General features: G+C 41.7%; 1 protein-coding gene across 2 annotated transcripts; it reads right to left on the bottom strand.

Annotated features, from left to right (window-relative positions):
* Nucleotides 1-433: 433 nt before the first annotated feature.
* LOC118368342 (zinc finger protein OZF-like) lies at nt 434-22,189 on the bottom strand. Of its 2 annotated transcripts, none has more exons than XM_035752365.2 (2): nt 21,463-22,189; nt 434-8,014 (listed from the first exon to the last, which is right to left on the bottom strand). In XM_035752365.2, exons 1-2 carry the CDS (start codon nt 21,932-21,934, stop codon nt 6,930-6,932), a joined length of 1,557 nt encoding a protein of 518 aa, XP_035608258.1. In that variant the 5' UTR covers nt 21,935-22,189; the 3' UTR covers nt 434-6,929. The 2 variants fall into 2 exon arrangements, with proteins under 2 accessions (XP_035608258.1, XP_035608259.1); XM_035752366.2 differs by lacking the exon at nt 434-8,014 and adding an exon at nt 12,899-14,218.
* Between the last annotated feature and the right edge of the window lie 1,302 nt (nt 22,190-23,491).

Raw genomic sequence — 23,491 nt, 5'->3', positions numbered from 1 at the left:
TCCTTTGACAGCTCTTTGGTCTTGGCCATAGTGGAGTTTGGAGTGTGACTGTTTGAGGTTGTGGACAGGTGTATTTTATACTGATAACAAGTTCAAGCAGGTGCCATTAATACAGGTAACGAGTGGAGGACAGAGGAGCCACTTAAAGAAGAAGTTACAGGTCTTTGAGAGCCAGAAATCTTGCTTGTTTGTAGGTGACCAAATACTTATTTTCCACCATAATTAGCAAATTTGCAAATAAACTCATTAAAAATCCTACAATGTGATTTTCTGGATTTCTTCTCATTTTTTCTGTCATAGTTGAAGTGTACCTATGATGAAAATTACAGGCCTCTCATCTTTTTAAGTGGGAGAACTTGCACAATTGGTGGCTGACAAAATACTTTTTTGCCCCACTGTATATGGGGGATACAACCATCCCAGGTTTGCAGATTTTGCTGCGAAGAGACAGAATCATTAGATCACTTGTTTTGGAACTGCAGCTTGTTTTTGGTCGCAGGTTCAGGGATGGCTGAAGAGTTGCAACATTTACCTGGAGCTGACTCTGCAAATAGCACTGCTGGGTGACTTGAAAATCCATTGTCCATTGATCAATAATATCATACTCTTAGTAAACATTTTCATCTTTAATTTACAATCTGTAGAAACTATGAGAATAGAAATGTTCAGAACTTTTGTGAAACATTACAGCACAGTTGAAAAATATATGTAGATTAGAAATCAAAACTGGATGGTTTTCAGAGATAGATGGGAGGTGTTGAGGGTAGCTGAAGGGTGGGACAAAACATTTTTTAAAAGAGAACATGGAAAATGTCCGTAAAATTTATATTGTATGTATAAGCTGAAAGTACAAGCCTAATTAGGGGAGGGGTGGTAGCGTTAGGGGGAAAAAATTAAGGAAAAAATGTTTTTAAAAATATATACGGGATTGGAAATGATGCACACAATTACATTGATAGAACCCACAATGTGCAATATCAAAGCTGATCATTATCGCTCTCTCCTCACTCACAAAATTTCTGTCACATCTTGCAACCTATAGCAAGCTGCTCTATCCGCAGTGATTGGTGAAGTAATTTAATGTCAAGCTAAAAGTACATTTCTGAGGTTTAAAATGGAACAGAAAGGGACCATATAAACCGGAATATTGTTTAGTTTGGAACCGGGTCAGAACTAACTGTTCAGAAGTAAACAATTGGAAAGCCAGATTGAAACTGATATAATCTATGTTGAAACTCACATACTCCCATATTACATTTATGTTAAGACATAAAAAAACATGTATATTTACACTGACTATCCCAAACATTAGGAACACCTTTCTAATATTGAGTGGCACCCACCCCTTTTGCCTACCGAACAGCCTCAATTCCTCAGGGCATGGACTCTACAATGTGTTGAAAGCGTTCCACAGGTATGCTGGCCCATGTTGATTGCAATGCTTCCCACAGTTGTGTAAAGTTGGCTGGATGTCCTTTGGGTAGTGTACCATTCTTTATAGACACCGGAAATGGTTGAGTGCGAAAACCCCAGCAGCGTTGCAGTTCTTTACACAAACCGATGCACCTGACAACACAAGAGGCTGCTGGACAGCTCAAAATGTCTGGAACTGAGAGTATGGAATGGCATCAAACAGATGGAAACCATATGTTGGCTGTATTTGATATCATTCCACTACAGCCATTACAGTGAGCCCGTCCTCCCTAAGTAAGGGGCAAAACAACCTCCTGTGTCAGGCACCTACTACAAAACGCACTAACCCTATTATTTGTGATGTAAATTGAGTATATAGTATGCTTATTGGTCAAAGTATGGATTTAGATAGTATGCCAGAATTTCCCGGATGTTGTACTACATTCACCAAAATACGAAGTATACACATAGTGGACACTATTTCCATACTTTTCGGGCCCATAACACAATACTTCAGGAAAGGGGCGTGGCTTCACAACCAGCCAAAGTCCGACGAGAGCGGATACTAATTCATTGTTTTAACTAATTCTGACAAATGTTGAGCAATGTATTAAAGTAATGACTTTCAATTAAGTTACGCTACACGTTATGTTGGATGACAATTTGTTGGCTACGCTATCCTTACGAACCTCAAAGCTATCATTTAGGGACGACCAATTAATTAGGGCCGATCAAGTTTTCATAACTATCGGTAATCTGCATTTTTGGACGCCGATTATATTGCATTCCATGAGGAAACAGTCTAGATGGGGTCATACAGAGCTGATGGAGTTCAATGTGGATGTAACACCATCCCTGCATAGGTCACTCCATAGATCCTCATCAAGATCAATACCCAGATCTTTTTCCCAACTAAGTCGGGGTTTATCTAGCTCAGGCAGTGTTAGTCCTGACATAAGAGCATTGTAAACACGGGACATGGTCTTGAACAGTGGTTGGTCTGCGTGGCAGAGTTGTTCAATAGGTGACATCTTAGGTAGGTTCCATTGTCCCTTGAAAGTCACCCTAATAAAGTTTCATAGTTGTAGGTAGCTAAAGAAGTCCCTGTTAGCTGATCAAAAGACATAAGAACTCCCCCCTCGTAACAATGTTCCAGGAGAGTGATCCCCTTATCAGACCATGGTCTAAAGTTACTATTCTGGAAAAACATAGGAATCAATCTATTGTTCCATAAAGGGGTTTTAGGGGAAAGGAATCCCCCTCGTCTGAACAGCTCATGCAGTTTGCACCATGCCAGGACAGAATGTATGATTAAAGGGTTGTCTGTGATGGTTTTTATAGATTTTCTGTCCCATTTGTAAAACAATTCTGCCCCAGTGTCATCATTTACCTCAAGCTTTTCAATGTTCAACCATGAGGGAGAGGGACAATTGTCAAACCTCTGAGCCAGAAACATAGACAGACTGTGCAGCCCAGTAGTACATTCTAAAACTGGGGAGGTTTAAGCCCCCTTGACTGTAATCAAGGGTCAGTTTATCCAGGCCAACCCTAGGGGTTTTGCCGTGCCAGATAAACAGTCTGGTCAGCTTGTCGAGAGAAGAAAAGAATGCTGCGGGAACAGGGATAGGGAGAGATTGAAACAGATATAGAAATCTGGGCAGGACTTTCATTTTAATTACATTGATTCTACCCAGTAGAGTGAGAGGTAAATCCATTAATTTACAAAGGTCAACCTCCACCTTTTGCAACAAACTGGCCAGATTGAGTTTATAGAGGTTGTTCAGATTACCATCCACCATTATGCCCAAATATGTAAAGCCCATAGGAGACCATCTAAAAGGAAACTTGTGCTTGATGGTATGATGGTCAAAGACAGACAACGGTAAGATTTTGCTTTTATCTAGCATTAGGAGATTTGTAGAGTGATTTTATCAAATTTACAAACACGGTACCTAAACCGAACTTTTCCAAGACGCGAAAGAGGTATGGCCATTCAACCCTCAGCGTCGAGGGAGACTGCGACACTAGGTATTTTGTTTTTGTTAGCAAGGTGAATTATATCAAAGAACCTTCTGAGATTATTGGAGGACAATCTATTAATTATAAAGCCAGTCTGATCTGGGTTGACCAACAGGGGAAGACATGACTCCAGTCTCTTAGATAGCATCTTGGTGACCAGTTTACAATCTGTGTTAAGGAGAGAGATTGGTCTATAGGAGGGGCACTTTAGCGGGTTTTTCCCTTTCTTGTGGATTACAGTAATCACTGCTTGAGAGAAAGACTCTGGAAAGCAGTTGTCTTCCCTGGCTTTAAGTACCTCCATAAGGTAGGGGACCAACAGCTCCCTAAATTCTTTATAGAACTCTGGAGGGAAGCCATCCTCCCCAGGAGATTTATTAGAAGGTAAGGATTTAATGGCCTCCAACAATTCAGGAACTTTGAAGTGTTCACTCAGGCACACTCTGTCTTCCTCTGACAGGCATGGGAGGTTGAGAGGGGAGAGTAAGGAGTCGATCTCTGATAGATCATCGCTTGATTGGGAAGTGTAGCGGTCTTCATAGTATTTCTTAAAAGTATTATTAATTTAAGTAGGGTCAAAAGATATCTCATTTGTAAGAGTTTCTATAGCATTATTTGTCCTCTTACTTTCCTCTGCTTTCAGTTGCCATGCCAATACTTTGTGAGATTTCTCTCCAAGCTCGTAATAACGCTGTTTTGATTTAGTGATGGCCCTCTCAGCTTGATATGTGTTCAGAATATTATATTTAAGTTTTTTATTTACCAAAAGCCTGTATAGATCTTTAGTCGGGCCTCTTTGGTAGGTTCTCTAGCTCTGAGATTTCAGATTCAAGGGCACTCGGTTCCGCACTGTGTTTTCACTTCAGCCCTTTAGTATAGGAAATTATCTGTCCCCTCAGATAGGCCTTCAATGTGTCCCAAAGAATGAAACTGTCAGGAGCAGAGGGTTTGTTTGTCAAAGTAAAAATATTGATCTGCTCTTTGATGAATGCACAAAATTCAGGTTGCTTTAGGAGTGTAGAATTTAGTCTCCATCTATATGCTCCATTTACCTTGGTAGGAATGGAGATTGATAATACTAGAGGAGAATGGTCACTAAGCAATCTGGGGAAATACTCGAAATCTCACACTCTATGAAACAGTTGTGTCGAAAGTAAAAAGTTATCTATGCGTGTGTGTGTCTTGTGTGGGTGTGAATAAAAAGAGTAGTCCCTATCCTGTGGGTGCAACTGTCTCCAGATATCTAGTACATTGAGATTTTTCATGAATGACATGGTGAGCTTGCCGGCTTTGGTAAGAAGTGAGGGTTTATCAAAGGACCTATCAAGAACTGTATCTAAACAAAAATTAAAATCTCCTCCAACCAGTAGCCATCCTGGTGGTGCTTGAGTGACCTGAAGGAAGACATTCTGAATAAACATATGGTCATCGAAGTTAGGAGCATAAATATTCAATAGGGTCCAAGACTCTGAAAACATATGCCTCTGCACCAAAAAAACCTGCCAGAGGGATCAGCGATGGTGTTGTTGATGCAGAAGGGGATGTGTCTACTTATCAAAATTGCAGTTCATCTTGCTTTGGAGTTAAAAGAGGAAGCAAAAACTTGTCCTACCCATTCCCTCTTCAATTTCTTGTGTTCACTGACTGTAAAGATGTGTTTCTTGTAAAAACACAATGTCAGCCTTTAATTTCTTACGGTATGTATAGACTCTTTTCCTTTTAATCGGGCTGTTAAGAGCTTTTACGTTGAATGTGACATATTTTAGTGGATTAAGCATAGGTTGGGTTTCAAATATGTAACTGAATGGAAATCTATCATATGTAGATAATTAGGAAATGTTTCAACTTTGGTTTGAACACAGAAGTGACCTATGTGTCTCTTTAGGAAGGAAACAATAAACATAGAAAAAAGGAAAAATAAAATAATAAATAATAAAAATCTCAACAATCAAACATGAATACACTTGTAGAGATACGTTGCTGCTCGCTTTCCATCTTGCTCTTACTAGCTAAACCTTGGCGTAAACTAAAACCTGCGAGCTCTCTAAGTTGAAAACAAACGTTGTGAATAGATATTTATGGCTGAATATTTACTGCCCACGGTAAGGGCTGCTTGAGTCTCTTTTCGAAAGATTAACATAAATAAGGGGGAAAGCAGTGGGCCTAAGCCCACTTATTTGCTTCGCCCAGTGGATATGGACTAAAACAAAATATACTCTCCTGTAAATGTAATAAAACTCAACCCTGAAAGATACGGTTAGTTGAAAATGTACAAATCAATTATGGTGACCGGAAGATATCAGTAGTTCAGTCTGGATAAGTGAAAACAAACAGACTGCATTTTATCCCCCAGAGAGACCGTCCTGGCTCAGACGTTGTTCAGTTCTTTGAGAAATGTGTGCACTTCTCCCGGTGTGTTTTTGTACACTTCTCACGGTGTGTTGAAGAGATGGCTTCGGCCTTTGTACTGAACTTTCATCCGCAAGGGGGGATGAGGTTGCCGGTGATATTCTTCTCCTTCAGTGCTTTGGCGGCAGGTCTGAACTGCTTGCGACGTCTGGCGAGATCCGCGCTCATATCCGGGAAAAGGCTGACCCTCTTCCCATCGATGGTGATGTCCCCTTTGGCTCTTGCGAGTTGCAGTATCTTTTCTCGGTCTTGGAAACGGAGGAACCTGATCAGGGCGGCTTGTGGGGGCTCATCTGGCCGGGGTTTCGGCGCTGATGTTCTGTGGGCGCGTTCGATTTCCAGCGGCTTGGTGAAGTTGATTATGCCTAGGACCTCCGGGATCCATTGAGTGAAGAAACGGACCGGGTCACGGCCCTCGCTGTCCTCTTTCAATCCCACCACACGGATATTACTACGTCTACTCTGGCTCTCCATCTAATTGTTTTTGAGGTAGGCATTGTCCTTTTGCAGTTGTATCAAGACCTGGTCATGTCGAGCGATGGTATCTTCAACTGTGCTAATGCGCAACTCTGCCTCAGTCATTCTCAAAAGGAGATCATTCATGGAGGATTTCAGGTTGTTAATGGAAGAATGGTGTTCAGCCGATTTCTTATCAATTTTCATAGAAAGACCTTTGTTACCATCCTGAATTTCCTGGAGGAGAGTAGCCAGCATGTCGGCAGGCTCGCAAGAGGCTGCTGAGAGCAACAGTCTGGAACTGTCGTCTGAGTTATGAGGGCTAATGCTAATCTTGCTAGCTGTAGCGTTATCGTTATCTTGGGAATCAACAACGTTTTGGTTGTCCTTCTTGCCTCTCGGTCGGAGGTCCAGGGCTCTTTGGGAAGGTACTTGACAATTTATCAGCCGATGTTAGAATATTGTTTCAACGTTGTTATTTAGGTAAAAATAGAATAACTTTGAAGAGCTCGGTTTGTCAACATCTGCTCAGCTCCGCGGCATCACGTGCTCCCTCTGGATTTGTTCTTTGATTGACTTTAAGTCTGTGTGATGTGAAATATCAATTTCAACACTCGGAGAAGAGGTAAGCATTATCTTTTGTGTATTATTTTATGCCTTTTCAGGTCCCCTAACTGGATGAAACTCTTTCCACACTGAGAGCATTGGAATGGCTTCTCTCCTGTGTGTATTCTCTTATGTACTTTCAGGTTCCCTAATTTAGTAAAACTCTTTCCACACTGGGAGCAGTGGTAAGGCTTCTCTCCGGTGTGTGTTCTCTCATGATTTTTCAGAGTCTTTAACTGGATGAAACTTTTTCCACACTGGGAGCATTGGAAAGGCTTGTCTCCTGTATGTATCATTTTATGTTCTTTCAGTTGCCCTAATCGGGTAAAAGTCTTTCCACATTGAACGCAGTGGTGTGGCTTCTCCCCTGTGTGTTTATTCTTGTGTTCTTTGAGTTGCCTTAACCGGGTAAAGCTCTTACCACACTGGGAACAGTGGTATGGCCTTTCTCCTGTGTGTGTCCTCTCATGTGATTTAAGGTCCCCTGATTGGGTATAACTCTTTTCACACTGGGAGCAGTGGTAGGGCTTCTCTCCTGTATGTATGATTGCATGCTTTTTCAGGTTCCATACATTGATAAATCTCTTTCCACATTGAGAGCAGTGGTACGGCTTTTCTCCTGTGTGTATTTTCTCATGATCTTTCAGTTGACCTGCGTGGATAAAATCTTTTCCACACTGGGAGCAGAGGTAAGGTTTTGTTCCTGTGTGTGTCCACTCGTGTTTTTTCAGGCCCGCTGATGAAAAAAATCTATTTTCGCACTGGGAGCAGTGATAAGGCTTCTCCCCTGTATGTATCCTTTCATGCATTTTCAGGCCCCTCAACTGAGCAAAACGTTTTACACATTTTGAGCATTGGTAAGGCTTCACTCCTGTGTGTGTCCTCTCATGCATATTCCGGTCCCATAACCGGATAAAACTTTTCTCACACTGAGAGCAATGGTAAGGCTTCTCTCCGGTGTGGATTCTTTCATGGTCTTTCAGCTTCCCTAACCACCTAAAACCCTTTCCGCAGTGGGAGCAGTGATGTGGTCTTGCTGGTTTGGGCTTCTCTTGTTCTGGTTCCCCTGAAGGATTCTTCCCGCTGTCAGAGCAAGAGTCTGGTCTCTGTCCTGCCAAAGACAAACAGCATTTAGTTAAACAGAGAGACCTGAATGAAAACGTCACATGATAATAACACTTCTATGAGTTTTAATCCAGTTTTTAAAATATTTAATCCAAGTCAAAATGTGGATTCGTTGTCTTCATTCTGTCCTCTTAATTGATTGAAAAGATATGTAAATGCAAGATCACAACCAAATGTCATGACATTAGACATGAGTTGGTTGTTATGATAGGCTATACGATATGGTATCAAAACTATTTTAAGTCTTTCTTATCTAATAACAAAACACCTAAAGGACCTTATAACACCATTGAGATTCTACAAAACAAATAATGTCGAGCTTCAGCCTGATATTGCTGTTTACTAATCTGTATCATTCCGGCAGGGTAGCCTAGTGGTTAGAGAGTTGGACTAGTTACCGGAAGGTTGCAAGTTCAAATCCCCGAGCTGACAAGGTAAAAATCTGTCGTTCTGCCCCTGAACAGGCAGTTAACCCACTGTTCCTAGGCCGTCATTGAAAATAAGAATATGTTCTTAACTGACTTGCCTAGTTAAATAAAGGTAAAATAAAAAATAAATAAAATAATTCTCTGTTCCCACAGTGGGAGGGAGTGAAAGTGGCTGGCTCACACAGCAGCCGACAGCGAAACAGGGGCAGGCAGATACTTTCAAAGCGAGGCCTCCTGAGTGGCGCAGTGGTCAAAGGCACTACATCGTAGTGCTAGCTGTGCTGCTAAAGATTCTGGGTTCGAGTCCAGGCTCTGTCACAGCCAGCCGCGACCGGGAGACCCATGGGGCAGCGCACAATTGGCCCAACGTCATCCGGGTTAGGTAGGGTTTGGCTGGCAGAGGTGTCCTTGTCCCATTGCGCACTAGCGACTCCTGTGGCAGGCCGGGCGCAGTGCATGCTGACACGGTTACCAGGTGTACGGTGTTTCTACTGACACATTGGTGTGGCTGGCTTCTGGGTTAAGTGGGCATTTTGTCAAGAATCAGTGCGGCTTGGTTGGATTGCGTTTCGGAGGACGCACACCCCCTTTTCATCCTCAATCTTGTCTCATCAATGCAACTCCCCAATGGGCTCGGGAGGCGAAGGTCGAGTCATGCGTCCTTAACACCTGCCCACTTAACCAGAAAGCCAGCCGCACAACTGTGTCAGAGGAAACACCGTTCACCTGACGACCGAGGTAAGCCTGCAGGCGCCTGGCATACCACAAGGAGTCGCTAGAGAGCAATGAGCCAAGTAAAGCCCCCCCATCTACTGCTCACATTAGTGTCCACACTGCAACACATAGCAATACTATTGTTACATCCTTTCTCTTATTTGTGTGAAATCTGACCTTAACAACATAATCACACAACTGTATACAGTGTCTCAAAACTGTCAGAATTACCCAATATCAATTAATACGGAAAAATAATATACTGGACAAAAATATAAAACGCAACATGTAAAGTGTCAGTCCCGTGTTTCATAGGCTGAAATAAAAGATCCCAGAAATTTCCCTACACAAAATGTTTTTTTCTCTCACATTTTGTGCCCAAATTTGTTTACATCCCTGTTTCTCATTTGACAAGAAAATCCATCCACCTGACAGGTGTGGGATACCTTCTGCTGAAGGTGCACCTTCTGCTGGGGACAATAAAAGACCACTCTAAAATGTGCAGTTTTGTCACACAACACAATGCCACAGATGTTTCAAGTTTTAAGGGGGCCTGCAATTGGCATGCAGACTGCATGAATGTCCAACAGAGCTGTTGCCTGAGACTTTAAAGTTGTTTTCTCTACCATAAGCCACCTCTCCAATGTCATTTCAGAGAATTTGGCAGTACAGCCAAATGGCCTCACAAACTACAGGCCACGTGCAACTATGCCAGCCCAGAACCTCCACATCCGGCTTAACCCCCTGTAGGATCTTCTGTCTGAGGAGGGGGAGAGGGGTGCTAAGGAGTATTTATATCTGTAATAATGCCCTCGTGTGGGAAACTCATTCTGATTGGCTCCCAAGTGGGTGGGCCTATGCCCTCCCAGGCCCATCCATGTCTGCCCTCCTGCCCAGTCATGTGAAATCCATAGATTAGGTGAATTTATTTCAATTGACTGATTTACTTCTATGAACTGTAACTCAGTAAACTCTTTGGAATTATTGCATGCTGTGTTTATATTTTTGTTCAGTATATATTCACTTCCAGTGACATAAAACAAAAGTTTCAAACATGTTCACCCCCCCTTTTCCTCAGGGTCAGCTGTCACTTTTCTATTCCATTTTATTTATTTAAAAAACACATTTTCTGTCCATTTTGGTTTTTCGAAGTCAATATTCAAAGTCTTCCAGGTACTCTGGTCTAACTACTGTGTGGCCTGATCTGGTAGTGACAATGTTTTGTGTGTCACCAGTAGCACTATCTGGAGTTGAAATGGTCTCCATCAGTCTGTTTGTCCCAACAGTCCCAGGATGACTTTGCTCTGTGGTTGAGTTATGATCGCATCTGAGATGGCTACGATTCCTCCTATGAATACCTCCAGTGTCAAATTGAACTTGGTATCTGACGTCCACAGATTTCAGCACTGTAGCTTTTCTTGAGAATGTGTGTGGTTCCACAGATTGAGAGAAGGAGAAAGTGTTCAAATCCAATGTTCCCATGTCCTTAGCATTTCTGTCATAGTAGGTTGCTTGTTTTTTGGGGAGTTATGTATCAGACCTTGTCTTGTTTGTTTTTATCTCTGGTTGTAGAAGACTGTCCCTTATGGGTAGAAGGGTTCTGGTTCTCCTACTCGACAGTCTTTGAGCTGGGCTCGCGTTCAGTCCTTGCGAAGGGGTATTGCGATGGTCCAGTGAAGCCAGGTAAGGGTCTTTGCCTGCTGTTTTGGCTTTCAGCATCAGATGTTTTGACGTCTTAATGGCGGACTCTGCTTTCCCATTACTTTGAGGGAATACTGAGGTCCATTATCAGAGAAACAGACGTTAGGTATCCCTTGCCTTGCAAAGTGTGATTTAAGCTTGCGGATCACAGTAGTGGACTTTGTCAGGTAGGTACTGTAGTCAATTTCCCATAAGTAGGAAAAATAATCCACTGTAATCAGATCATCTCGGTTGTCAAAGGTAAACAGGTCTGTGCCTACCTTTTTCCATGATCGGCTAGGGAGCTCATGTTTTTTTTTCATTTATTTTTCTCACCTTTATTTAACCAGGTAGGCTAGTTGAGAACAAGTTCTCATTTGCATCTGCGACCTGGCAAAGATAAGGCATAGCAATTCGACACAATACAACAACACAAAGTTACACGTGGAATAAACTAAACATACAGTTAATAATTCAGTAGAACAAAGAAAACAAAACATCTATATATAGTGAGTGCAAATGAGGTAAGTTAAGACAATAAATAGGCCATGGTGGCAAAGTAATTACAATATAGCAATTAAACACTGGAATGGTAGATGTGCAGAAGATGAATGTGAAAGTAGATACTGGGGTGCAAAGGAGCAAGATAAATAAATAAATACTGTATGGGGATGAGGTAGGTAGATAGATGGGCTGTTTACAGATGTGGACAAAGTGTCTCCTTTTGTTGTTTTGCATCCATAGACCTGCAGATGTAACACTTTTCTATGAATGTCTTAACCCGTTTGTTCATGTCTTGCCAGTATACACATTCTCTTGACCTCCTGAGAAATCTTTCAATCCCAATGTGAGAAGAGTGAATCCAGTTCGTTATTTCACCTCAGAGGGTCTGGGATAACTGCTCTTTCTCCTCTGAATATGATTCCATCTTGAACACTCGGTTAATCTTGAAACGAGTAGTAGTGTATGACATTGCTTTTCGCCATCTCCAGCATATCACCCTCTCCCGAAATCAAAATATAATCTGCCATGACATGTATTCCGGGTAAACCCTACAACGCTTCGCTCAATTTCCTTAGGAACATTTCAGGTTTCTGGGATAATCCCCATTGGCATCTTCCATCATTCATTTGTATTTCCCACAGTGTAGAGAATGTAGTCAGATAGCTTGACTCTTCTTCTAGCTGTACATTCCAGAAACCATTCTTGAAGTCACACACTGAATACTCTTGCTTTTGATAGGTCCAGTAAAATTACATCTACTGTTGGTAGAGGAAAGTGACTTATCTTTAGTGGTCTGCAGTCTACACATATTCTCAGTTTACAATTGAACAATCACAAGGCTGCTTATCCAGTCTGTGCTTTTCTCCACCAGTGTAATAATCCTTCTGCCTTGAAGGCTGCTCAACTCTTCATCATTGTGACTGGAACTATTCTTCCTTTAGGTAGTTTCACTGACTCCACCTTGTGGTCAATCTCAAACTTGTAGATTCTCCTGTGAAGAGATCGGAATATTCCCTTTTTTATGTTCTCCATAGTCCAATGACCCTCTGTTTCAATGCTATCCACAGCAAGACTGTTCTCAAACTGCACTTTCACTAGGTTCATGGCCTGAACTGCTTTACTGCCTAGTATTGGCTCTGTTTGTCAGTTTAATCTTGCATTTGCCCAGTGGCTCTAGTGTGATCTTGTTGTACATCACTAAGACTTTTTTTGTTTTCTCAAATTTGAGTGACCGGGTTCAGAAGATTTATCAGGATAATATTACAGCTTGCTCCACAATCTAACTGAAATCTCAATAATTGTTTGCCAATGAGCATTGCTGAAAAAAAACTGACTAGGTCTCATCTGTTGTGTATTTTACAATGTTTACACACTCTGCAGTAACACTCAGAATTTCCTTGTATTTCTCGTCTGTCTCAGCCACTTTATCCACTGATTTTTCTTTCCCTTGCTTTCACATGCACTTTGCAACAAAATGATTGTCTTTCCCACACTTTTTACACTGCTTTCCAAAAGCTAGGCATTTCTTTTTATTTCTCTTGTGTGTTTTCCCACAGAATCTGCATGAGATTGGTAGGAATCTTAGAACTTTCAACATCCTTTCAATTGGGTTCAAGTCCAGTGTCTGAGAAGACCATTGTAAAATGTTGACTTAGTGGTCAATTAACAACTTCTTTGTGGATTTTGATCTTTGCTTGGGGTTGTCATCTTGCTGGAAGATCCACTTCTGGACAACTTTCAGCCTCCTGGCAGACGCAACCAGGTTTTTGGCTAAAATGTCCTGGGGCTTAATTTATAAACGCTGCGTAATATATACCCCAAAACGTGTGTGCACCCTACCTGCAAGCAGGGTAGGATTAAATCCATTTGAATTCAATCACTTTTTGATAGCACACCTTTTGATTTGAACGAAACCCTCCATACATATTTGCCCATTGTAGAAGTGCTCAGAAAGTTACCTTTTGGACCTGAATTCCAAAACATTCAAGAAATAAAAGGTGCTCAACATTGCCCTATTTGGCTTACCATGAGACATCTATGTCTTTTTCACTGGAAAAGATCAACGGTTGAGATTGATACAATTTTAAAATCTTACAAACAATGCTGTCAAACTATTTGATCATTTGTATTAAAACATTTTTTTCCCCAGTTGCGTAAACTTGTATGTTTTAGCATAGAATCTATTTTACATCAACTGAGGTTGTGTTGTGGCGCCATCAGTTGAGACAACATGCTCTTGAATACAGGGTGGGTGTCATATTTTGGCTGACAATACAATTTAAACGTCAACTTTGAAATGGTACCACAAAGATGGTTGCTGATCCACACAGAGAATGTTGACTTGAATGGGAATATTTGTTGTTATACACTAAAGGTCAAATGTTTTAGAACACTCATAGGTTTTTCTTTATTTTTACTATTTTCTATATTGTAGAACAATAGCGAAGACATCAGAACTATGTAATAACACATATGGAATCATGTACAGTCGTGGCCAAAAGTTGAGAATTACACAAATATACATTTCCACAGTCTGCTGCCTCAGTTTGTATGATGGCAATTTGCATATACTCCAGAATGTTATGAAGAATGATCAGATGAATAGCAATTAATTGCAAAGTCCCTCAGTGCCATGCAAATGAACTGAATCCCCCAAAAAACATTTCCACTGCATTTCAGCCCTGCCTCAAAAGGACCAGCTGACATCACGTCAGTGATTCTCTCGTTAACACAGGTGTGAGTGTTGACGGGGACAAGGCTGGAGATCACTCTGTCATGGTGATTGAGTTTGACTAACAGACTGGAAGCTTCAAAAGGAGGGCGGTGATTGGAATCATTGTTCTTCCTCTGTCAACCATGGTTACCTAGAAGGAAACACATACCGTCATCATTGCTTTGCACAAAAAGGGCTTCACAGGCAAGGATATTGCTGTCAGTAAGATTTCAACTAAATCAACCATTTATCAGATCATCAAGAACTTCAACGAGAGCGGCTCAATTCTTGTGAAGAAGGCTTCAGGGCACCCAAGAAAGGCCAGCAAGCGCCAGGACTGTCTCCTAAAGTTGATTCAGCTGCGGGATCAGGGCACCACCAGTACAGAGCTTGCTCAGGAATGCCAGCAGGTAGGTGTGAGTCCATCTGCATGCACAGTGAGGCAAAGCCTTTTGGAGGATGGCCTGCTGTCAAGAAGGGCAGCAAGGAAGCCAGTTCTCTTCAGGAAAAACATCAGGGGCAGACTGCTATTCAGCAAAAGGTACAGGGATTGGACTGCTGAGGACTGGGGTATAATAATTTTCTCTGATGAATCCCCTTTCTGATTGTTTGGGCATCCGGAAAAAAAGCTTGTCCGGAGAAGACAAGGTGAGCGCTACCATCAATCCTGTGTCATGCCAACAGTAAAGCATCCTGAGACCATTCATTTGTGGGGTTGCTTCTCTGCCAAGTGGGCTCACTCACAATTTTGCCGAAGAACACAGCCATGAATAAAGAATGGTACCAACACATCCTCCGAGAGAAACTTCTCCCAACCATACATGAACCGTTTGGTGACGAACAATGCCTTTTCCATCATGATGGAGCACCTTGCCATAGGGCAAAAGTGATAACTAAGTGGCGCGGGGAATAAAACATTGATATTTTGGGTCCATGGCCAGGAAACTCCCCAGACCTTAATCCCATTGAAAAATTGTGGTCAATCCTCAAGAGGCGGGTGGACAAATAAAAACTCAGAAATTCTGACAAACTCCAAGCATTGATTATGCAAGAGTGGGCGGCCATCAGTCAGGATGTGGCCCAGTAATTAACTGACAGCATGCCAGGGCGGATTGCACAGGTCTTGAAAAAGAAGGGTCTGAAAATATTGACTCTTTGCATCAACTTAATGTAATTGTCAATAAAAGCCTTTGCTACGTATGAAATTATTGTAATTATACTTCTGTATTCCATAGTAACATCTGACAAAAATATCTGAAGACACTGAGGCGACACTGATCAAGTGGTTGGTGCACAACGACTGACCAGCATGGTAGTTGGAGTCTCACGTGTATTTGGGTATATGAGATTCCCATGGAGTGAAATAAATGTAAATTATTTGGTCATGTGTATGTAGACAGGAGGAGTATTATATGCCAGCTGAGCCTCAATGCTGCAATTGTGGTGGTGAACATGCACCCGCATTTCTGAAGTGTCCTGTTAGGGTTAGATTAGGGCCTAATGAATTTATTTAAATTGACTGATTTCCTTATGAAATGTAACTGAGTGATATCTTAAATTGTTACATGTTGCGTTTATTGTTCAGTGGGTCTTTTTTATGGGGCGCACTCATAAAAACGGTCATAAAACTGTACCAAATGGTCTATCGTCGTAGGCACATAGATATTTTAATTACATTTTTGACGAAGCATTTTTTTAAATATTCAAATAACTGTGCCCATCCCTAGAAGTCTTTTGAGTAGTTATATACTTTTTTTGCCATGTAGCAGTGTAGATAAATACTGGCGCAAGTCAATACTTCTTATGCTCAAATAAAACATGAGTCAAATATTATTTTTTTGCCATCAGACTTACCTAATTCTCACTTGAAACATAGTTTGTGTTTAATAGGCTAAATCAGTGGTTCCCAAGCAGGGGTACTAGGACCAGTTTTAGAACTTTCCTGAAGAGAAGTGGCTTCCTTGCTGCCCTTTTCACCTGGATCATCGCAGCTAGCTAGCTGCTATCCGAGTGACTACTCCTGGCTAACGTCTGTCCCGAAGCAAGCACCAATTAGCCTGGAGCTAGCCCATGCTAGGCCCATTCACCCAGCTAGCTGAAGTGGCCCATCAGCCACTCCTGGGCTACAATACCCGGACCCCTTCTACTGCCAGTATGGGGCACGGAACCCCGCCGATCCTTCACGACTGGACTATGACGTAATCTGCTCGAGGGGGTACTCAACTGTCCCCTACATCACAACGTCCCCTGAATGCCCATCTGCTAGCCGTCCAGAGCATATTGGACTGTTAGCTGAATAGATCCATCAGACAATATCTTGGGCCATTATACCTATTTTGCCAATTGGACTTGGACCCCTCTGCAACTCAGAACCCTACTAATCCATCACGACTGGTCTATCGACATCACCGCACACGGAGGCTAAAACAGACTTTCCTCCGTCGAGACGTCCCTCTAAGGCCCTTCTGCTAGCTTGCTAGCCCCGGCTTGCTAGCTTTCTGAATCGCCATGTCGCCAGCCCAACCACTCACTGGACCCCTGTGATCACCCGGCTACGCATGCCTCTCCCTAATATCAATATGCATTGTCCATTACTGTCCTGGTTAGTGATTATTGTCTTATTTCACTGTAGAGCCTCGAGCCCTGCTCAATATGCCTTAACCTTTCTGGGATCGTTCCGGATGCAAGCGTCCCACCTCGCCAACAGCCAGTGAAATTGCAGGGTGCCAAATTCAAAACAACAGATGGTTCAGGATTAAAATTCCTCAACCATACAAGTATTTTACACCATTTTAAAGATACACTACTCGTTAATGCAACCACATTGTCCGATTTTAAAAAGGCTTTTCGGCGAAAGCAGAACAAATCATTATGTTAGGTCAGCAACTAGTCACAGAAAGCATTCAGCCATTTTCCAACCAAAGAAGGTGTCACAAAAAGCAGAAATATAGATAACATTAATCACTAACCTTTGACGATCTTCATCAGAAGACACTCCCAGGACTCAATGTTACACAATACATGTATGTTTTGTTCGATCAAGTTCATATTTATATCCAAAAACCTCAGTTTACATTGGCGCCATGTTCAGAAATGCCTCCAAAACATCCGGAGAAATTGCAGAGAGCCACATCAAATAACACAAATACTCATCATAAACTTTGATGAAAGATACATGTTTTACATAGATTAAAGATAAACTTGTTCTTAATGCAACCGCTGCGTCAGATTTCAAAAAAGCTTTACGACAAAAGCACAATATTCAATAATCTGACAACAGCGTTCAGCCACAAAAGTAAGCCATACAGTTACCCGCCAAATTGTGGAGTCAACAAAAGTCATAAATAGCATTATAAATCTTCACTTACCTTTGCTGATCTTTGTCGGAATGCACTCCCAGGACTCCCACTTCCACAAGAAATGTTTGTTTTGTTCGATTACGTCCATATTTATGTCCAAATACCTCCTTTTAGTTCACGCGTTTAGTTCATTATTCCAAAGAAACTATGTGCGAGCGCAAAATCCAAACGCAAGTCAAAAGAATTCCATTACAGTTTGTAGAAACATGTCAAACGATGTTTACAATCAATCCTTAGGGTCTTTTTATAATAAATCTTCAATAATATTCCAACCGGACAATAGCGTATTCATTACAGAGGAAAAAGAAGGAACGGCGCGCCCGCGTAGTAAACAACTGATTGGCCTCAGCCTAGTCCACTTGTTGAAACAGCTCTTATTCGACACCCTTCCACAATAGAAGCCTCAAACAACTTTATAAAGACTGTTGCCATCTGCTGGAAGCCTTGGGAAGTGCAATCTACACAGCATATTCACTTAAATGAAACTACAAACCTCAGATTTTCCACTTCCTGGTTGGATTTGTCTCAGGTTTTCGCCTACCATATGAGTTATGTTATACTCACAGACATCATTCAAACAGTTTTAGAAACTTCAGAGTGTTTTCTTTCCAATACTAATAATAGTATGCATATATTAGCATCTGGGACAGAGTAGCAGGCAGTTTACTCTGGGCATTTTATTCATCCAAGCGACTCAATACTGCCCCCGTCACCAAGAAGTTAACCAACCATTTAGTTCCACCTCCCACATATGCGGTGACATCACCTGGTTTAAACATCTCTAGAGACAATATCTCCCTCATCATTACTCAATGCCTAGGTTTACCTCCAATGTATTCACATCCTACCATACCTTTGTCTGTACATTATGCATTGAATCTATTCTATCATGAACAGAAACCGGCTCCTTTTACTCTCTGTTCCGAACATACTAGACGACCAGTTCTGATAGCCTTTAGCAATACCCTTATCCTACTCCTCCTCTGTTCCTCTGGTGATGTAGAGGTTAATCCAGGCCCGGCTGTGCCTAGCTCCACTCCTACTCCCCAGGTGCTCTCATTTGTTGACTTCTGTAACCGTAAAAGCCTTGATTTCATGCATGTTAACATCAAAAGCCTCCTCCCTAAGTTTGTTTTATTCACTGCTTTTAAAACACTCTGCCAAACAGGAAGTCCTAGCCGTGTCTGAATCCTGACCACCTTTCCAGAAACAAGTCTCTCACCGTTGCCGCTTGCTATAGACCACCCTCTGCCCCCAGCTGTGCCCTGGACACCATACGTGAATTGCCCCCTGAAAAAAAAACTGAGAAAAAATCCAACCAGGAAGTGGGAAATCTGAGGTTTGTAGTTTTTCCAACTCAGCCGCTATTGAAGATACAGTGGGATATTGGTCATGTTGCACTTCCTACGGCTTCCACTAGATGTCAACAGTCTTTAGAACCTAGTTTGATGCTTCTACTGTGAAGTGGGGCCGAATGAGAGGGGAATGAGTCAGAGGTCTGGCAGAATGCTTTGAGCTCGTGATGCTCGTTCACGTGAGAGGTAGCTGTCGTTCCATTGCTTGTCTGAAGACAAAGGAATTCTCCGGTTGAAACATTATTGAAGATTTATGTTAAAAACATCCTAAAGATTGATTCTATACATCGTTTGACATGTTTCTACGGACTGTAACGGAACTTTTTGACATTTCGTCTGCAACTAGTGAATGCGCTTCGTGAGGTTGGATTTGTTTACAAAACGCGCTAACAAAAGTAGCTATTTGGACATAAATTATGGACATTATCGAACAAATCAAACATTTATTGTGGAACTGGGATTCCTGGGAGTGCATTCTGATGAAGATCATCAAAGGTAAGTGAATATTTATAATGTTATTTCTGACTTCTGTTGACTGCACAATATGGCGGATATCTTTTTGGCTTGTTGGGTCTCTGAGCGCCGTACTCAGATTATTGCATGGTTTGCTTTTTCCGTATAGCTTTTTTGAAATCTGACACAGCGGTTGCATTAAGGAGAAGTGTATCTATAATTCCATGCATAACACTTATTTTCATCAACATTTATAATGAGTATTTCTGTAAATTGATGTGGCGCTCTGCAAAATCAACGGATGTTTTTGGAAATACTGAACATAACGCGCCAATGTATACTGAGATTTTTTTATATAAATATGAACTTTATCGAACAAAACATACATGTATTGTGTAACATGAAGTCATGAACATGAAGATTATCAAAGGTTAGTGATTAATTCTCTCTCTATTTCTGAGTTTTGTGACTCCCCTCTTTGGCTGGAAAAAAATAGCTGTGTTTTTCTGTGACTTGGCTCTGACCGAACATAATCGTTTGTGGTGCTTTCGCTGTAAAGCCTATTTGAAATCGGACACTGTGGTGGGACTAACAACAAGATTACCTTTAAAATGGTATAAGATACTTGCATGTTTGAGGAATTTTAATTATGAGATTTCTGTTGTTTGAATTTGGCGCCCTGCAATTTCACTAGCTGTTGACATATCGATCCCGTTAACGGGATCTCAGCCCTAAGAAGTTTTAACACCCCGGCCATCCTACAATCTAAGTTTGATGCCCTCAATCTCACACAAATTATGGATGAACCCACCATGTACAACACCAAATCCGTAGATGTCATCCGAACCAACCTGCACTCCAAATACACCTCTGCTGTTTTCAACCAAGATCTCAGCGATCACTGCCTCATTGCCAGCATCTGTAATGGCCTGCGGTCAAACGACCACCCCTCAAACACTTCAGCGAGCAGGCCTTTCTAATTGACCTGGCCCGGGTATCCTGGAAGGATATTGACCTCATCCCGTCAGTAGAGGATGCCTGGTTATTCTTTAAAAGTGTCTTCTTCACAATCTTAAATAAAAATGCCCCATTCAAAACAAATTGAACCAGGAACAGATATAGCCCTTGGTTCTCTCCAGACCTGACTGCCCTTGACCAGCACAAAAACATCCTGTGGCGTTCTGTATTAGCATCGAATAGCACCCGTGATACGCAACTTTTCAGGAAAGTTAGGAACCAATATACACAGGCAGTTAGGAAAGCTAAGGCTAGCTTTTTCAAGCATACATTTTCATCCTGTAGCACAAACTCTAAAAAGTTCTGGTACACTGTGAAGTCCATGGAGAATAAGGGCACCGCCTCCCAGCTGCCCACTGCACTGGGGCTAGGAAACACTGTCACCACTGATAAATCCACTATAATTGAGAATTTCAATAATCATTTTTCTACGGCTGGCCATGCTTTCCACCTGGCTACCCCTACCCCGATCAATAGCCCTGCACCCCCCCACAGCAACTCGCCCAAGCCTCCCCATTTCTCCTTCACCCAAATCCAGAGAGCTGATGTTCTGAAATAGCTGCAAAATCTGGACCCCTACAAATCAGCCGGGCTAGGCAATCTGGACCCGCTCTTTCTAAAAAATTATCTGCCAAAATTGCTGCAACCCCTATTACTAGCCTGTTCAACCTCACTTCGTATCGTCTGAGATTCCTAAAGATTGAAAGCTGCCGCGGTCATTCCCTCTTCAAAGGGGGAGACACTCTAGACCCAAACCGGTAGTGATGTTCTGCCTGTAGCCACTGCTGTAACCGGAGACTATAGTCCTCCTCAAGTGTATGAGGAAAGCCCAATACACCCTGTGCTGGTTGGTCGGTTGTCTGTCCCAGAATCACCCAGAATGTACTGCACGTCCATGTAGTGAATCTGCTATTCAATGTGTTTGTATGGGCTGATAGCAGTTAGGCCAAAAACTATTTTACATCAGATAATTTCAAAAATATTTTTTTGATGCTTCAAGGTATCTTAAAATTAAAAATCAAAACAATGAAAATATAAATGGTACACATTCGATCCATTAACGTTTTGTTGGTGGCCCTCACTCTTTGTAGCCAGTACATAACATATTCAAGTGTAGAATTTAAGTAATGTGCCACTTTAAAACCACACATTAGTTCAACAACTTAAGACAGATTTTGTGCCCCTGTTTTTAGGACAGTCTGGCTACTTACTGGTGTTAATCAGATATTTAGTCTCCTCTTTTTCTTCATCCTCTTCTTTAACTGTGACAGTCTTCCCCTCTTCCTTTAATCCCTCAATCTCCCCTTTCATTCCAAAAACGTCCTCTTCTTCCTTCACAGAAACATCCTCCTCTTTCACCTTGAAAGCTTCTTCCACTCCTATCACTGTGACGGTTATCTCCTCCTCTTTCACTCCAAAAACGGCATCATCTTCTTTCACTACAACATCCTCCACCTCTTTCACTCCAAAAGCTACATCCTCTCCTTTCACTGTAACATAGTCTTCCTCCTCTTTTATCCCGAAAGCCACTTTTTCCTCTTCTTTCACTGTGATAGTAATTACCCCTTCCTCTCCTTTCGCTGTAATATTGTTCTCTTCTTCTTTCACGACAATGTTCACACCCAGAGCTTCTTTCTCCATCCAGCAGACATCTTCATTAGCAGGGAAGGAGTAGCTTGTCATGTTCGGGGATGTAGCTAACGTTAGCTGGTTAGCATTAGCGAATAGCCTAGTTCAAGGCTATCTTAACCAGTACTAACTAACAACGTAAATATTAAATGAAATGGAGTAACAAGTAAATATGCAGACAGTGAATTCAAAATCGCTAAAGTTAATATACAAAAAAAATCTAAAGCGCTCAGATGCTTTGGTTTAATATACGCTTGCAAGTTACACCGCTGTGACACATGCAAGAATACGTACTTTTGGAGTCACGGATTTTGGAATCCTTCAGAATAAGAGTCCCGTCCTGTATACTTTGTAAATATATAATTTGGGTGAAAGTGAGGGAAAATGTGCACAATTATTTATATATTCTATAATAGTTATCATACAAAGAATAATTACAGGTATTGCTATAAGATATGTGATTTATTTGTATTTTTTACAAGCTTAAATGAACAACAATGTTTTTGTTTGGTGTGTACTCCTATCATTTATTGCATCATAAACAATTTCTGTCAGAAAAAGTGTCCATTCTACTCATGAGCACTTTGGGGTTTCGGTCCAAACACTTAAAAGACACAGCCTCGTCCACTTACCCTAGCCTTATGGGGATTTAGAGGTTAACCCATGCCCTGTGTGTCCCCAGGTGCTCTCATTTGCTGACTCCTGCAAACGTAAAAGCCTTGGGTTCATGCATGTTAACATCAGAAGCCTCCTCCCTAAGTTTGCTTTATTCACTGCTTTAGCACACTTCACCAACCCTGATGTCCTAGACGTGTCTGAATCCTGGCTTAGGAAGGCCACCAAAAATTCTGAAATTTCCAACCCCAAATACAACATTTTCCGTCAAGACAGAACTGCTAAAGGGGACAGAATTGCAATCTACTGTCGAGATAGCCTGCAGAGTTATGTCATACTATCCAGGTCTATGGACATTCTCTTCCTAAAATTATCTGCCGAAATTGTTGTAACCCCTATTACTAGCCTATTCAACCTCTCTCTCATATCGTCGAGAGAGAGGTTGAGTAGCGGCAGGGTAGCCTAGTGGTTAGAGTGTTGGACTAGTAACCGGAAGGTTGCAAGTTCAAACACCCGAGCTGACATGATACAAATCTGTCATTCTGCCCCTGAACAGGCAGTTAACCCACTGTTCCTAGGCTGTCATTGAAAATAAGAATTTGTTCTTAACTGACTTGCCTAGTTAAATAAAGGTAACATTTTTTTAAAAATGTAATCGTCTGAGATCCCCAAAGATTAGAAAGCTGCCGCAGTCATCCCCCTCTTCAAAGGGGGTGACACTCTAGACCCAAACTTTTATAGACCTATTTCCATCCTGCCCTACCTTTCTAAAATCTTTAAAACACAAGTTAACCATTTAGAATCCCACCATACCTTCTACACTACGCAATCTGGATTCAGAGCTGGTCATGGGTGCACCAAGGTCCTAAACGATATCATAACCTCCATTGATAAAAGACAGTACTGTGCAGCCGTCTTCATTGACCTGGCCAAGGCTTTCGACTCTGTCAATCACCACATTCTTATCGGCAGACTCAATAGCCTTGGCTTCTCAAA

This window comes from Oncorhynchus keta, chromosome 35 (assembly GCF_023373465.1).
Source record: "Oncorhynchus keta strain PuntledgeMale-10-30-2019 chromosome 35, Oket_V2, whole genome shotgun sequence".
Classification (NCBI taxonomy): domain Eukaryota; kingdom Metazoa; phylum Chordata; class Actinopteri; order Salmoniformes; family Salmonidae; genus Oncorhynchus; species Oncorhynchus keta.
This window is presented reverse-complemented; position numbering and strand designations above follow the sequence as displayed.